The sequence below is a fragment of the Aquila chrysaetos genome, chromosome 2 (assembly GCF_900496995.4).
Source record: "Aquila chrysaetos chrysaetos chromosome 2, bAquChr1.4, whole genome shotgun sequence".
NCBI classification, from domain to species: domain Eukaryota; kingdom Metazoa; phylum Chordata; class Aves; order Accipitriformes; family Accipitridae; genus Aquila; species Aquila chrysaetos.
The window spans coordinates 6,196,569-6,212,233 of record NC_044005.1 but is presented as its reverse complement, the minus strand read 5'-3'; the positions used below and the strand labels follow the sequence as shown (position 1 = coordinate 6,212,233).

At 37.3% G+C, this 15,665-nt stretch overlaps 1 protein-coding gene across 12 annotated transcripts in view; it reads right to left on the bottom strand.

Annotated features, from left to right (window-relative positions):
• KIAA0586 (KIAA0586 ortholog) overlaps nt 1–15,665 on the bottom strand; it is a 74,804-nt gene that overhangs the window by 17,093 nt on the left and 42,046 nt on the right. For 9 of the 12 annotated variants that reach the window (XM_030001813.2, XM_030001766.2, XM_030001831.2 and 6 more), the window contains 3 exons: nt 15,371–15,551; nt 12,130–12,269; nt 7,284–7,371 (listed from right to left, as the gene is read on the bottom strand). In XM_030001813.2, the coding sequence (XP_029857673.1) occupies nt 7,284–7,371; nt 12,130–12,269; nt 15,371–15,551 (409 nt within the window). The remainder of the gene's footprint in view (nt 1–7,283; nt 7,372–12,129; nt 12,270–15,370; nt 15,552–15,665) is intronic. The other 3 variants (XM_030001776.2, XM_030001840.2, XM_030001793.2) reach the window with 2 other exon arrangements.

The window sequence follows — 15,665 nt, the reverse complement described above, 5'->3', positions numbered from 1 at the left end:
GCCACAGACCAACTAAGCACGCTTACTTTCTAGATGCACATCAGTTCTTTTTTATTAAACCATGGGCTCAGAGCTGTGGAACCACTAATTTGTGAGAAACTTCTCCCTCCAGAGAAGAGCTAACTGGAAACAGCCCTCAGGCTGATGTAAGCATTAAGTACATGGGGAGTCTCTGTCCTTAGGTGGCTTGCCCAAGCCCATTAATTTTTTGTGTGTGTCCCCCATTTATATAAGCAATGTTTGCATGAAAGGGGAAAGCAGGTCAGCCTAGTCAGCTTGCTACCATCTGCTTTTATTCAGAGTTACTCAAGATCAGTGCCAGTGGGATCAGTGCCCATTAAGGGGGTTTATTGTGTGTGTTTATTTTTTGCTCTTTACAATGAAGGCAACAGCAATTACTGTAAGTTTGTAAAAGTGCATACAAATCATAATACACAATACAAAGCTGCTTCAGTCAGATCCTAGCGTGTTTATGAATCCTACACAGGCTGTGAGAAAGACTGCTTTGGCACAACAATTTGGATAGACTGGTGTGGAGTGTGTTAGCGTCCAGGAGATCTAAGACTGTATTTAATACTTGCTATCAAGACCATACCCCGCTTGCAACGCACAGCGGCTCCAGCTGATTCACCACCCCACAAGAATCTCACACAAAAGAAAAAGCATCACATTCTAGCTTGGCCCCCAGACGGGTTGACAATAGGTGGATTTATACAACTGGAAACTGCAACTGGTAAAAGATCAAAGGTAGATTGCCAAAGTAGAAATAGCAATTTAGGGCTCTCACCTAGTACATTCCAACTTTTAAGCGTGGATATGCAGCAGCAAGAGGTACTCTCCTCTTAGTGAGAATTCTGCCTAGGATATGCCTGGCCACTAGAGACACAACTACAAAAAAAACCCAAACGAAACCAAAACAACCAACCCCCAAACCAACCAACCATCAACACCACCCCCTCCAAACCCCAAACTGGCAAAAAAAAGGAAAAAAAAGGAAAAATATGGAGAAATTTGCATTGCAGGGATGAGGCAGTGGTGCTACATGCAGCTTAGCAGAACTGTCTGGCAGTCTGGACTGCTTTGGTTCTAGCAGGTAGTCACAAGTGTTTGAAAAGCAAATGCAATTATGAATTGAATTTTTTTTAAAGAAATTCTAATAAATTTGGAAGTAAAATCCTTTACATTATTAAGATACACTTAAGAACAGAAGATCCTCAGTACCCTCTGGTGTCTGTGCAATATGATAGAGACAGCTGATGCTCAGCAGACAGCCATACTGGGTAACACATGCTATTTTGAGGCCAAAAGGACGTACAGACTCCAGAATGTATATTGGATGCTTTATACAGCAGTACCATGGCTTTTCAGCTCACAAGTATGAAAAAGGGACTGGTCCCTCATTATTTGCACATTAAAACCCCCATGTGTGAGTGAAATACCAGGCTTAATTTTGTCATTGCCCTGAACTTTAGTTTATGATATATAAAACACACTTTGAGGGATGCCACAGGTCACTGGATTAGATCACCTGCAATCCTTTAAAATCTAGGCTTGAAGAGGGAATCAGATGAGATTTCTGGATATTTACCTTGAGCCCCAGTAAATCTGAAAAAAGACAAGTAAAAATCCAAGTGTTTGACAGTCTCCATAGGAAGTAATCCTGTAAGTAGTGATCATGTCAGTTTGAATAAGTTTTTCTTTCCCTGTGCACATAAAAAAACCCAACTGGTGCTGGAATTTCAGTGAAAATCCCTGCTGCTGTGTACAGACAAGAGGAGGTACTTCATACAGGAATACATCCTGAACCTCAGCACAATAACTTTAAACACAAAGATCTGATCAAAAGGGAGAAAGAAGCAACTGTGAACTGCTTTTACCTGCTCAAGCAATGGGGCTATAGATGCCAGCTTCACCTCACGAACTTAGAACTTCTGACTGGCAATATTCCTTAAGCCCACACTGGAAGATTTCCTGCTTTATTCTTTTTACTGTATGAGAAGTGAAAAATACCTTCCCTACAAAGATTAACCATACAGACATCCAGCACGGCGCCAAAGTTGATTCTCATGCGGACCGTACAAGGGAAACTTGAAGATATACAAAGCTGTGCAAATTTCACGATGGGTGTAAAGCATCATCTGTATAGGCACCAAGGGAAGACTAAAAGTGGAAGTTTTCTGCCTTCGCACATACCTCCCACAGCAAAAGCCTCAGCACAAGGTCAGAGAAATGTCTTGACAATACTGCAGCAGTGGGAGAGTGCTGTATCCCTCTGTGCCATTTAAGGAGACATGCAGTAAGAGGAGAACTAACTCTCAGCCTCTTAAAAGTTGAAGAAAATTGCTAAGTGAACAAAAACCTACTGCACGTACATCTGTAAGAAAAGGGCCAGGTGATACATGGTGTGGAACTGGACTCCAGAGGAGAATGACTTCTACCCGTGCGTGCCAGTCAGTAGGAAACCCTCAGACTGGAAGGCAATATGAGCCTGCTTGGTACAGTTTTCTTTAAGTATAAACTGGGGTTTGGGGGGGGTTCATTTCTCTGATTACTTTGTTTTCAATTAATTTAGGTGCCTCAAAAAATCAAATTACATTCTAGGACTCTAAAAAACATAGGGAGATTTGTGCTTCACCTGCTAGTAGCTCTTGTTGTTCATGCCTTTTGCACAAATAAGTGAGGGGAAGAAATGACAGGTCCAGGAGACCGGAGGATCATTTCCCAGGAAGAGATCTTTTGGGAATGGGTGCAAAGATGTGCACAGTCCCATGAAACCCACACCAGTTCCTGGTGCTTGGTTTCCCAGGGCCCTAACTTGAAGCAGCAGAACACACCCATAGCAGAAGGACGTCGTTGTCTACAGTAACAATTCTACACAAGACTTTGCCTTAAGCTATGAAAAATCAAACTTCTGTTTTAACATTTTGTCTGAAAAATAACTGAAGTAACTCGGTGGGAAAAGAAGCAACCATAGATATAAATGGTAATTCTCAACAGATAAATAATACTTACAAAAGCCAAGAAATTCAAAACTCCTGTTCCAAACATACTGTAACACAGCTAAATATTCACTTACAGTAATTCAAACTAGAAACTCTGAAGTGTGGCCACTGAGGATCTTATGTGGGAATATTATGCAAAAAGCATACTTATTACTCAGATGCATGTTTTCTAATGCATGGGCTATCATGTAACTGCTATGGACACGTGCAGAAAAAGCTAACGAAAACTCTTTGAGAATTGGTGTTCTAAACCACTTGGAGCACCTAAAAGCTAATGACTACTTAGAGAAAAGACAGAGTTTCTGTGGGAAACGCAGCTTTGCATTTCCTGACTTGCCCAAATGTAAAATATATTAACTGAATTATGTCAATGAGCCATCTGATAGCATGGAGAGGTAACTGTATAGGAAAACCAGAGTCAAAATAGACCAGAAATGAGTTCTGAAGAAGCACTGAAAAACTTACATAAACCTCTAACGGGACATTTGCTTGAAAAATGCCATTAATTATAGCTAAGAGATTTCATTACTTCAATTTCCAAGATATTCTCTCAGAAATTAGTCAAATTCAAGGAGCAATGTAGGCAAACATTTCTACGCCTCAGGTTATGGTGGTACTCTCTACAGTGTGAAAGAATAGCTCTGTTTTGCTTCACGAGCTGCTATCTTCAGGGTGGTATGGACAGTCTTTAGCAAAAGCCTTTAGTGAAATTCAGTCCAAAAAAAGAAACAGCAGGATATTAAGGAAAAAGTAAACTTTCAGTAGAATAGTTAAGAGTTTGACCAAAACAGTTCCAGTTCCAAGGAAAAAAAAAAAAAAAAGACCTTTAGCCTTATCCTAATCTTCTTCCTTCCTTGAAGCATCTGTTAGAGATTTGCCTCATGCCACAATAGTTTTAAGAAAAAATAACCCAAAACCTAACTCAGAGCAATTCCTGGCTAAAGAAGAGGCAAAGAAGTATTTAGTTATACCCATATTTTCAGTATTACAATTTTCAATACAGCATAATGTCAATGTTAGCACAAAAGTAGCCCATTTTCAATACTGAACGGAGACTCTGGAAGCTTTATTTTTCACACAGATTGTTTTAAGGGCTTCTTGCCCTCTTACTCATTTCTTGCACAGATCATCTCCTCCCACAAGCAATTGTGCAATCTCTCTGTGGCAACAAAGCCAATTGCTTAGTGTCCCAATATTACTTTCCCATGTACTTATGGCTGGCTGAATATAATTCACTAGCTGGAGATAAAAAGGAATTACTATCATGAAGCTGTGCTCTCTAGCTCACATTTTGAGAGTCTGTGCTGTAGAAAAATAATTAAGTGAAGGTACATCTACCTCTTGGTTCTGAGCCACCCATATTAAAGTTTAAAAATGCTCTGCAGTCAAGCATTGCCACCTGTTCCTTCATTTTCATTTGAAAATTCTGAATCATGTTAATGTAAGCCTGAAAATGGTTGTATTCTGGAAATATGTGCATTCAACAACCATGACAATTATTATCATATTAAATTTATGAAGATATATGAAAGAATGGTACAAAGATTAAAGGGTATTATAAAGCCAAAAATATATATGCATGTATATTATATACTACAAATATATGTTTTCAAACCACTGTCTCCACTATGTCTAGAGAACGCACACTTTTCAATTAATAATACATTCAGGCTTTATTTTCATTTGTAACTTTCAGGAGACATTACCCTTTCAGGCATGATATTCTAACAGTCCTACTGAACTTCAGCTTTCATTAGAAGACATCAATCAACTTTCTTTCAGTAAAAACACATGTTCACTGTAGACCACAAAAATTTTTTAAACAACAAAAGAAAGCTCTATCATACATATATGTATGACCATAGACAAAAGATGAACCAAATCTTGTCATGTATTTATCAATTAAATAAAAAAAGCTTTATTTACATCCAACTCTTAAGTCTAAAACAATTTCCCTTTTCTCCCAACACCCTGAATTCACACTTCATTTCAGGGCTCTAGATTTTCGAAGCTCTAATACCAGCATAATCACTTACCCTTTAAACTCTGAAAAAATACCTAAATGGTCCTGCCTCTGAAATGTTTCTCCATTTTCAGGCAAGCACTCATTGTCCCTTGCTATCTCAGTAAAGGCAACTGTTTGACATGAAGTTTTTATAAACAGGGTGCTTTGAACTTACAGTAACAGATGTGCTTAATTTTAAAATGTTGTATTTATTTAGACCCACGTATACTTATCATGTTGCAAGTTTTCATTTTTCTTTCAAATGATTCCTATTAATTTTTACCCTCAACTTTTTGCCTGATTAAGGTCGCTGTGGTGAAGCTTTTAGAGACAAGACCTTCTGGTTAAAACTGACAGACAGTTGTTTCCATTTGCAAATCCTCTAGATTTTTATTGGCTCATTAAATATGTATACTTTGAATGAGATTTAAATTATCCTGGTATATAAATCATCCTTTTTTTTTTGTTCCTTTCAAAGAAAATTGACTACTGCCATCTCGTGGTCAAACATTTTCATCTGACATGCAAACATAGTTCGACTGTGCTCAAATACCTTGTATTACAGTATAGGTAATTTTTTTTTTTTTTTTTTTTTTTTTTTTTTAAGATAAACATTCCAGAAAACATCAGATTCAATAAAAATAATATTTTTCCATTTCCATCCCTCACTAACACCCTACTCAATGATACAGACTGAAGTGCTTTCTTGTTACCACTTTGAGACAAAGTTGAGGTATAAAATCACGAAGTACAGTGTTAGGAAGACTATCCCCCCTTTCCTCCTTCTCTCTGATGCTTAATAGCAAGTGTTGGGAAGAAGAAGAAAAGGAAGATTCCTATAACCCTTATTAAGGAAAGCTGCTTTTAAAGTTGGGAATGGGTCAATCCTGCAAGGCAGACCTGCCACGTAATTTCCTTTTTGGCAATTTAGAGGTCATACTCAGCTTACTGGAAATTCACTTTCCTCAGGCAATTTGGATTTTCTGAACACCAGAGGAAAAATACAGTTCTTCCTATTAGAACCCATTGCAATATTTTCCACTAATATTAAATAAAAGAGTTACCCCCCATTTTTTAATAAATTAAGTCTTTATTTACCCACTTTAAAAACACATGTTGATAAATGTCCCTACAACAAAACACACGCATGCACTAAGGTGCACCACTTCAGTTCTATAAGCTTTTCCACTAATTGTCCATAGAAGCTAAGTTTTGCATTATTCATAACTTTCTTCATATGTAAACCATCGTTTTGAAATTAGGTTTCAAGTCCCATGACCAGTAACATTGGCCTACGGCTTTTCTTACCACTTATAAATATTTGAAGCAAAATAATTCCATCAGAATTATAATTCGATTAGATGTTTTAAAAAAAATTAAATGGAAAAAGTTCAAAGAATTATTTTTAAAAGAGCTTCAAGGAAGAATTTGTCTATACTAGGGTGGAGCAATTATAATTGTATATATTGTAGACATGCAGGTTTTTAGATTCCTGTTCTTAGCACGTAAGATTACAACTGCTACATATCTTACTCCACCACCTCCACAAACTTATTATCTGCTAAAACAATTAAATATGGCAGTAATATGCACAGTTTATGTCATTCCAACACTGACTTAAACTACAAGAAATAAAAAATATTCTCTCCCTGTCATGCAACATACTTAACACTTTTAACACTGTTAAGTAATGTCCAAAAAATAGCATGGTTATGCGTAGATAATACATAGTGTCCTCCACAAAAGAAAATCACTGTTACACACTAGCTTGAAGTCCAACCCAAACCAGGCCATTTTAACATTGAAAAATCTCTTGGTTTTTTCACATTTGCATGATCTTAACTTTGTATTATCCTTCAGTTCTCCTCTAGTACCCCTGCATTTTCTCATGCGTATGACCCACTGCCATCTCTCACATTATGAATATTTTGTTTGCTGAACAGCATTCTATACAGCAATTAAGATTCAGTTGACTACATAATATGCACATTGTAATGCTCTTGGCAAATAAAAATTTAAATAAATACTTAACTGCAAGGATTCTGATGACTTACATACAGATACATTTCCAATCCTTTCAGTGCACCCCAAGAATATCATAACTATGTACACAGATTTATACACACTATATATAAATGCTTGGAAATTTTGGGAACTTGGTAGCAGTGAAAACCAAAATTTAAAATATCAGAACTTTATTTTAAATGTTGTTGTATACTGATGTACAAGTGATGTGCTTAACTGAAATAACTGTTAGCTTATTGACATTGCTTTACCTTCTTGTTGCATCTCTTCAGGCTTCCTTCTCACATGAATAACTCGGGGTCTCACAGTCTCAACTTGTGCAGCTCCTCGGCTTTCCTGCTATATATCATACATTAAAATCACATTACAAGTCTGACTTTTGATGTAAAAGCACACTAAAATTACATGGAGCTTCAAGAAACATCCAAAGAGGTTTTTAAAGATTCATTAAAGGATATGCACTTGTTCTCCTTCAACTTCAAAAGAATTCAGATCTGAATTAGCCTACTGCAATACTATTTCCTCTAGATGAACATCCAGGGAGCAGTAGGTATGGCAAAGTGCCTTTTAGACCTGAAGACACAGAAGACCCTCAATTTCTACTCAAGCATGTGGTGGAAAGAACATAATATTTCTCTGGCTTTCTTCAATACCCAGGACTTCTTCCCAGGTATTATTCTCCTGAGTAAAAAGAGAAAGTTGAAAGGGAAAAGAAAAATAAAAATTTCAACACACAGATTGGAAAACCCATGCCAAGTATAAAATTTATTTCCTTGACCATGTTTTTATAACCATTTTCCACTCTTCCTGAAATGCTCTTCAGGACCTAGGCCTGCAACAATGCCTATAGGAAAACAGTTTCTTAGAAGCAACAAACGCTTTGCGTGTTAAAAAGGGAGACATCGTATTTGTCAAGTACACTTGTTATCTTATGTGTTAACTAGAACAGGAATTATGGCCCAAGGACATTCTACTACATGTAGACAGGAAACATGAGAAGTGAAAAACACAGTCATGGAGTTCTAGAAGACTTAAGCATTCTCTATGACAGACAAATTTGAGTTCATCAGTTATTCTGTTGATTCCACAGATGAATATAAGTTTTTTAATGAGGATTCTTAAAGAAGGACGAACATGAGAAAGACCATAAATGTTTGCATATTGCACAGCATGTGGAGCCTACAGACAGAATTGCTATATGATGTCTGGGAGAATTATATGCCCTGAGAAGCAATGGCACAGATATTCTCTTGAAGACCTGATGACAAAGTACCAGTGGTATTTTGCTCCTCAAAAGCTAAAAAGGAAGAAAAGGAAAGTATGCTTCAATTCTGTAAGAGAAACCCTCCAGTACTGTGGAGGCCACAAGTGAAACAAACAGCCAAAAATACAGATGAAAAGAAGAAAATTTTCATGTCTGGCAAACAATAAGCATGGTGCCAACTACGCAGTCAGGGCTTCCTGTTTCTTTTGGCTAACAACTGTCTCCTCCAATAATAGGAATCTCAACAGTAATGATATTGCTTCTTATGTAATTAACGTTCATTTAAGCCACTGTTGCAAAAATCAGGAGGAACAAAAAGATAAGCCATTCAGTCACTGTCTTTTCCTCAATGGCTGCATGGACTTGTTTACACTCCCCAGTAGACAAAGCACAGAGGGGGCTATACTAGTAAATAGCATGTCATCTCTAACAAGCACCAACACAACCTCACCAGCACAGTGATGAACACAGGCTGACAAAAATTAATATACAAACACCTGAGATCAAGCTAGCATCTCCACAAGGCACTATGTGCATGGATAGACCACTTAGGATTGGCACTAACTTGGGCACCTCTACACACCACGATGTTGACCAACTCTCTTCATCGTTTAAAGCTGACAAGATAAGAAAGAGTTGAGATGATTTTCTGAAAGGAGGAAGGTCTCAGGGAAATGTGATCAAAGGCCACCAATCCTACAGAACATTAAATGTAAGCAGCATAACAGTATACTCATGAGTCCATTTGCAGCGTTTTTTGTTTTGTTTTGGACTTTTAATACGACAAACCAAAAACCAGTTTAAACTGAACTGAGGTGAAAACAGAAGTTGAGAGATAACATATAGATTCATAACCTACAATTATGCATTCCTGAAGATTACAAAAACACGTCTTTTGAAATACTAAAAATGAAAGCTAATGAGAATACCAAAGTGGCAATCCCACTTGAAAAATGTTGATTGTATGAAAACATTCATACTCCTATAACAACATTATGAAAATATTTTGCAACTAACTGATTTTCTAAGATTTTAACAATGCACTTGAGACTGGAAACGATTTAGATTTACCATCTTTGAAATGTTTAGCCACACAAATATGACTTCAATGTTCATGTTCCTTCCATAATCAAAATGATTTATCTAGAACAGGAAGAGCCCAGCATCCTCCTAGCCATTCTCTTGGTTCTTAGAGCTAAGAGCACAGGGGCAAAGTGGCCACAAGTAACAGTCAATTCGTATTGTTGCACAAGAATGGACAGAAGGGGTCAAACTGAAGATGCATTTAGTCCGGCATTCTGTCTAACAGTGGTTAAAAGCATATATAAATCTCAAAAAAATCCAATGCCAGAAATGGAGAAGCAGCCAAGGAATTTGGGTAGATAAGAAAATTCCTGTATGACTTAAGCCATTTGTTTTGGAGTGAGCGATCAGACAGACTTCACTCCTCATGACTAAAAGGCATTTGCTCCTGCCCTCCATGAAATAACAATGCTATTTCTGTTGGTCAAGATCTGATCTACACACCAGTGCCAGGGAGCAAACAAGTAGTACCTATATGGCAGCTCCACATCACTGCCCACAGCTCCCTGAAACGAGGATCGTGTTCAGACAGATTACAGAAACCACCCAAGCTTTGCCATAACAAACCCTAACATCAAGGAGGATCGTATCCAGTTAAATCAGAACAAAGCTCTACCAAACTCAAGGCCCAGCTGAACACCATCTGAAATACAGTGTCTTTTCTCAGGTCTCTCAGCAAACACCATGAAAAGCCTAGCTTTGCTCCTAAACAGATTCGTCTTCTGGCTTTGTATGTAGCTGATACAGTTTCATTTCAATGAAGGCAAACACTGCCTAGAGATGAAAAACAAGATGTGAAACAACTGATGTGAGAGTCAGTGACTAACTTGGCAAGAAATCTTTTAAGAAGTTTAAAGTGATTGTCACCTTAAACATTGCATAGAATGAATCATTCTGAAAGCCTGAGTATCTCTTGCTCTCTTAGCTGATGTTACCAGAAAAAAATCTGTTCTCTACAGGCAGGTGACAAAACAGATCCAGCCATAGATCTGAATACAGATGCCATCCCTAACTGAAACTAGGGGAAAGGTTCATAGTTGTTACATGGTAGATAGATACTGTCAAAACAAGCTTTCAAATCATCTGGTACAAGGATTTTTTTTTTCAGAGAAAGATGTACAGATCTAGTAGAGGATCTTATGGAGCATAGCTTTACCACATCCAGGACAGACGTTCACTGTGGTTATTGCTTATAGGTATGGTCACGTCATAGAAAAGCTAAAAAGTTAGCTAGTGAGAAAGTGTGATTTAGAGTCTTACATCAGGAACACCCATGTACAGGAAGAGACTATTTTGTTTGGGGGAAAAAACCAAAACAAACAAAACCACACACACAAAGTTCGGGCATTTGTTTGTTTGGTTTGGAGGGAGGATGAGTTTTACATGCCAGCAGGCAAAAAAAACCCCCACACTAAGGGTTCAGATGCAAGAAAAAGTTTCTAAAGATAAGATAATATATAACTATCTGTATATTTTCTATGAAAGACACTGTGTCAGATCACCTTACATTTCTTGCATAGGTAAGACTATTTACATGAGTAATCTTACACATGGTACATTATCATTTGCCTGTACCCAGGCAAACAAAAAATCAGTCCTAACTCCATCAGCTAATTCTCCAGAGCATGAGATGCAGGTATCACTGTGTTATCACAGCTAATGGTGCTAAAAGAAGGAAACACATTTTACCCTCTCTATCCCTTTTACTTTTGGCTAGTGAAACGATAACAAAGGTATGAGCTTCACCCCAACAGACACAGCCGTTCAACAGAATCCAGTCTTGTCTGTGAACAATCATTCCAAGTAATAATATGTTCCAGTGATCTCAAAGTGAAAGAGGTATAACATTTAAAATCCTCTTTGAAGATGCAACACATCACTTCAGATGACATATTTAAGAACTGCTCAGACACCAATGGCACGATACACATCAAGGCTCAAAAACATAAAACCAAAGACAGGTCAATATAAGAGACTTTAGGTTATTTTTAATATAGAACATCAGGGAAGGACAGAATGCATCCATGAACATAGCAACCATGGTAAGTATATTATTACTTTCAAACACACTGTGAAGCTTAACATATTAAAGAGCAGTCTGCCACCACATTTTTAGCTTTTGCCACTCATTATTCGAATTTATCTATAGTTAGTGAGTAAACCATGATCCTAGGTAACAGTACACACTAATAAAGTAGCAACAGGTTAACTCTATAGGTTGCAAACAAAGATCCATAGGATCTTCCTCTACCTTCAACTAGTGTGAGGTACATCATCATTACCACCTTTCCAAACCTGCCCCTACTAGGACAAATGAAGCTCCTGAAATGCTGAATCAGTGGGTTACAATTCATGAGGCTGAACTTCTATAGTTGCTTCCTCTCCCATATATCCATCCTGTTATTCTTCTGTATTTGAAGCACTGTGCCCCTAAAACACTGGAATGCCCCATCAGAACTGAGTATGTATAGTATTAGATCCTGTGAGACCAGTGAAGCTGTGAGGAAGTGCAGAAAAAGCAAAAAAGAAGGTCTGAGCCTAACAGAAAGCATATTGTAAGGGTTCTGTCACTGTAAACACAATTATTTTTATTACACATGTACTTTTGACTTCAGTTTCACAGCTGAATGTGTCACTTTAAATGCACCAGTTCTGTGATGTCAGTCATCCCAGTGAAACAGGAAAATTTGTTTTCCTAGGTTTGAGTTTGCACTTTCTGACTAGTCACGGAAAAGATCCTTTGAGTTTACCTGGGACAGATCCTCTGGGAGAGATGTCACTCTGCAGCTTGGTTGGGCTGCTTGCAGAATAGGATTTGAAACTGGTTGCGATTCCAGTTCAGCCATAAGCATTGGACCATGACTTGTATCTGCATCTCCAAGAATTTCTGCTGAGAGAGAAAAATAAAGAGAAAAAATATCTTGATGAGCTGGAGCAATAATCTCCTGGTCAACTCATGTGGCAGGATGTGGAGCCTTTCAAGATTCAACAATGGGACACGCAATGTTAAAAGAGAATTATTTCCTCCTTACATGGCTCATTGTACATCCCTGAAATTGTTCTTGTGGGGAAAAAAGAAGCAAGATATACATGTCTGTGGAAATTAAAAAAATAAATCAGTTTATCATCTGTAGATTTCTAACATGGCAGGCATTTATGAGAGCTTCAGAGCTGTATAGTTCATCATACCATTATATGCTCAATGAGCTTTATCACACATATTGGAAAAAGATTGGAAAGGCTTCTTCATGAAAATGTTTCACTGTTGTGTGAATGAAAAGAAAACTGCTTATAGTCTTTGTTTAAAATCATAATTTGCTATATAATCCAGCATTTATCATGCTTTTGCAGCCTGCAAGTGTGTAAAGCATCTTTATGAAAAATGTACTGACAGCTCATGAACTAACTTTAGCCTACTGCTATCATACAGAGCCAAAGCATGAATTTTAAGCCTAATTAACTATAATCATTGCTTAATTAACTGTAATTATTGTTCACTTTAAGACTACATGTGCCACATTTCATTTGCATGTTGGTTTTTATATCCATGACTTTAAGCACTGAAAACAAGGACTTATAAATGAAAGACTGATCATCAAGATGCTGTTATATACATACATAAGTAACACGTGCTCCATCTTACAGACAGACATCATGTTTCCATAATACCAATAAAAACTGGTCACAAAACTGAAGACACCCATAGACACACAATCCCCAGAATTCTTACGGATATATCTGTGAGTGACTCATTCTGACAGAGAAACTGAGTATTCACTGCAAGGTTATATGTACAGAGATACACACCCTGAAATATGTGAACTTTTACACCCATTGGTGTAACAATTACTTAATTTTACTCCTAAAAATAATTATCAAATAAAATGATGGACCTGCATTGTAACTGTCATGGCTATCAGGAACTAGCTCTTAGTCCTGACACGCAATAGACTGAAGGACATGCAATCTCACATACGAGTGGACAGATAAAAAAAGATTTGGAAGAAAAGTGGAAACAATCGCAGATCATTCCTTCCCCCAGCCCCCAAGAACAGATTGTTTCCTATTCAGTGTTGACTTCACTATCAAAAGGACTTGGGAACAAGATTTTCTGTTCCTCCCTGATATGACAACACTCTTGTCTTGAAAGCACATGGTAGTTTTTATACAGTGTTGTTTCCTTAGCAATGTCAATGAATACTGTGCCATGTGTTCAGAGGTGGGGAGGGAGGGAAGCTAGATTAAAAATCATCAGAATGCAACAGAACTCAGTCTGGGATTATTACAGATTATGTAAAGGCACAGGGCATTTCCCTATGGTAGTTAGTCCAGGGTACTTGCCTCCTCTCAAAAAAATACAACAGAAACAATACTCTAAGATTTAGAGAGATGAGCATAAAAAAATAGTAGAGAAACACACTGCTTCTAGATTATCATCACATGCAGTAGCTGGTTTTGAAAAGTGTTCAAGATATTTACAGGACACACAAAGGGCATCCTAAATTAAATTAAATAAATATAAAAAGTAGATATAGAGGAGATACAAACATGTTATGCCAGATACAGCTATGGACAGTCTGGATAAGAAGAAAATATCCCTAGTAGACAGGTTCTCCCATTAATGTGCATCTTCTAACTCTCTATATGGCCCTGAGCACTTAGACACTTACCGCAGATTGATCTAGATCACTAATTTATTCCTACAACGCATAGTTCTTAATGGTGACTGTCTTCTAACAACACAGTGTTAAACAAGTGACTTGGAGAAGTGTCTTGTGCCAGGAAGTCTAATGTAACCAATCTCCAAACAACATTCAACAACCTACTTTCAAGTAAAAGTTTGATAATATATAATGTACCAGAATGTATTTTCAAGGCTGACGGTGGTGTAGCTGGTCCAAAACGTTAGGTAACAGCTAGCTTAAAAAGCTTACTCTCTGTGTAACCAGTTCAAATGTAAATCAGTTCAGAAGTAAGCAAATACTCTTACTTCTCTGAGATTATTTTTGCCGCACGTTGAACAGATTCAATTTCAGTCCACTTCCTACTAGTCAAGGGTTGATAATGTGAGATATGCTTCTCTTGTCAAACTCATAAATGTGAAAATTAAAAGGACAGAAAACCAGCTGTTTGATCACTTTAGTTTCACAACTTTTGATGAATCAGTGCAACTACATTGGTGTTGTAACAGCTTAATTATTATTTCAGTTTAGTGTAATCATATTTAAAACCACAGTCAACAAAATGATGAGTTTCTACATGCTTGCAGCAGTTTAATTAAGTAGGTATAGAAGTACATTTTCAGATAACAATAGAGAAACTGGGATAAAAAATAAGGGAGAGGAAGGATGGGCCATTGGTTACAGGATTAGTTTCAACCAAAAAGAAATAACTTTATTTCCCTGCTTTACCACAGCAACTTATCCCTGCACTACTTTGTACAAGCCATTATGTGTGTGCCTCAGCTACCCACATGGGAAAAGAAGAATTTCCATATTGTTATAAGAATATATGAAGCTAAAATATATTACCAATTATGAGACACTGCAGTATCACCTTGATGGAGTAATAAAAACAATGAGGAGGAATGCGGTGTAAGGGGACAGAGAGAAGTAGCTTGAACTGCCAGTGTTAATACCTGTCCTATGGAAACCAACTTAAAAAATGGTCAAATTAAGTGTTTTTGAGAGCTGAATTTGACTTAGAAGAATAAAATACCTACTTTACAAGCCAACTTTTGTATAGTCAAGTGGGTACTTGCCATGATTTTTGTTCAAATTGTAGAATATTACAAAGAAGAGTGAAGACAAGGCTTGAAATAAATCCAGTCCTCAGAATAGGAATGCTAATAATTTCATTGCAGCAATTGCCTGTAAATTTTTAATTTTGGATTTTGAATATATTCTCTGAAATTATTTCAGATACTGGTTATAGAAAAATCCTCAGAATCCAGATAAATATCACAGAGAAGAAATAACAGTCTAAATGTACCTCCAATTTGGGCAAGCTGCCCTGGTGATGGAGAACGGAAACCCTGGTGTAGTCTTTTCTCAGAAGTCTGAGTAGTTGGATGGTCCATATAAACTGAATGTCCCATTAGGATTCTCTCTGCTGCTCTGGTCAGCCTTGGTCTTTGACCTTCACTGAGCTCCCCAACACTATCATCAGAATCCTACATAGAAGAGCAACATCAGAACAGCAGGTATAAAAAAAAAAATCACTGTATTTCTTCCAAAACCAGGCATTGTTATCTAATTACATTAACCCTTAAAGCATATATAAACTT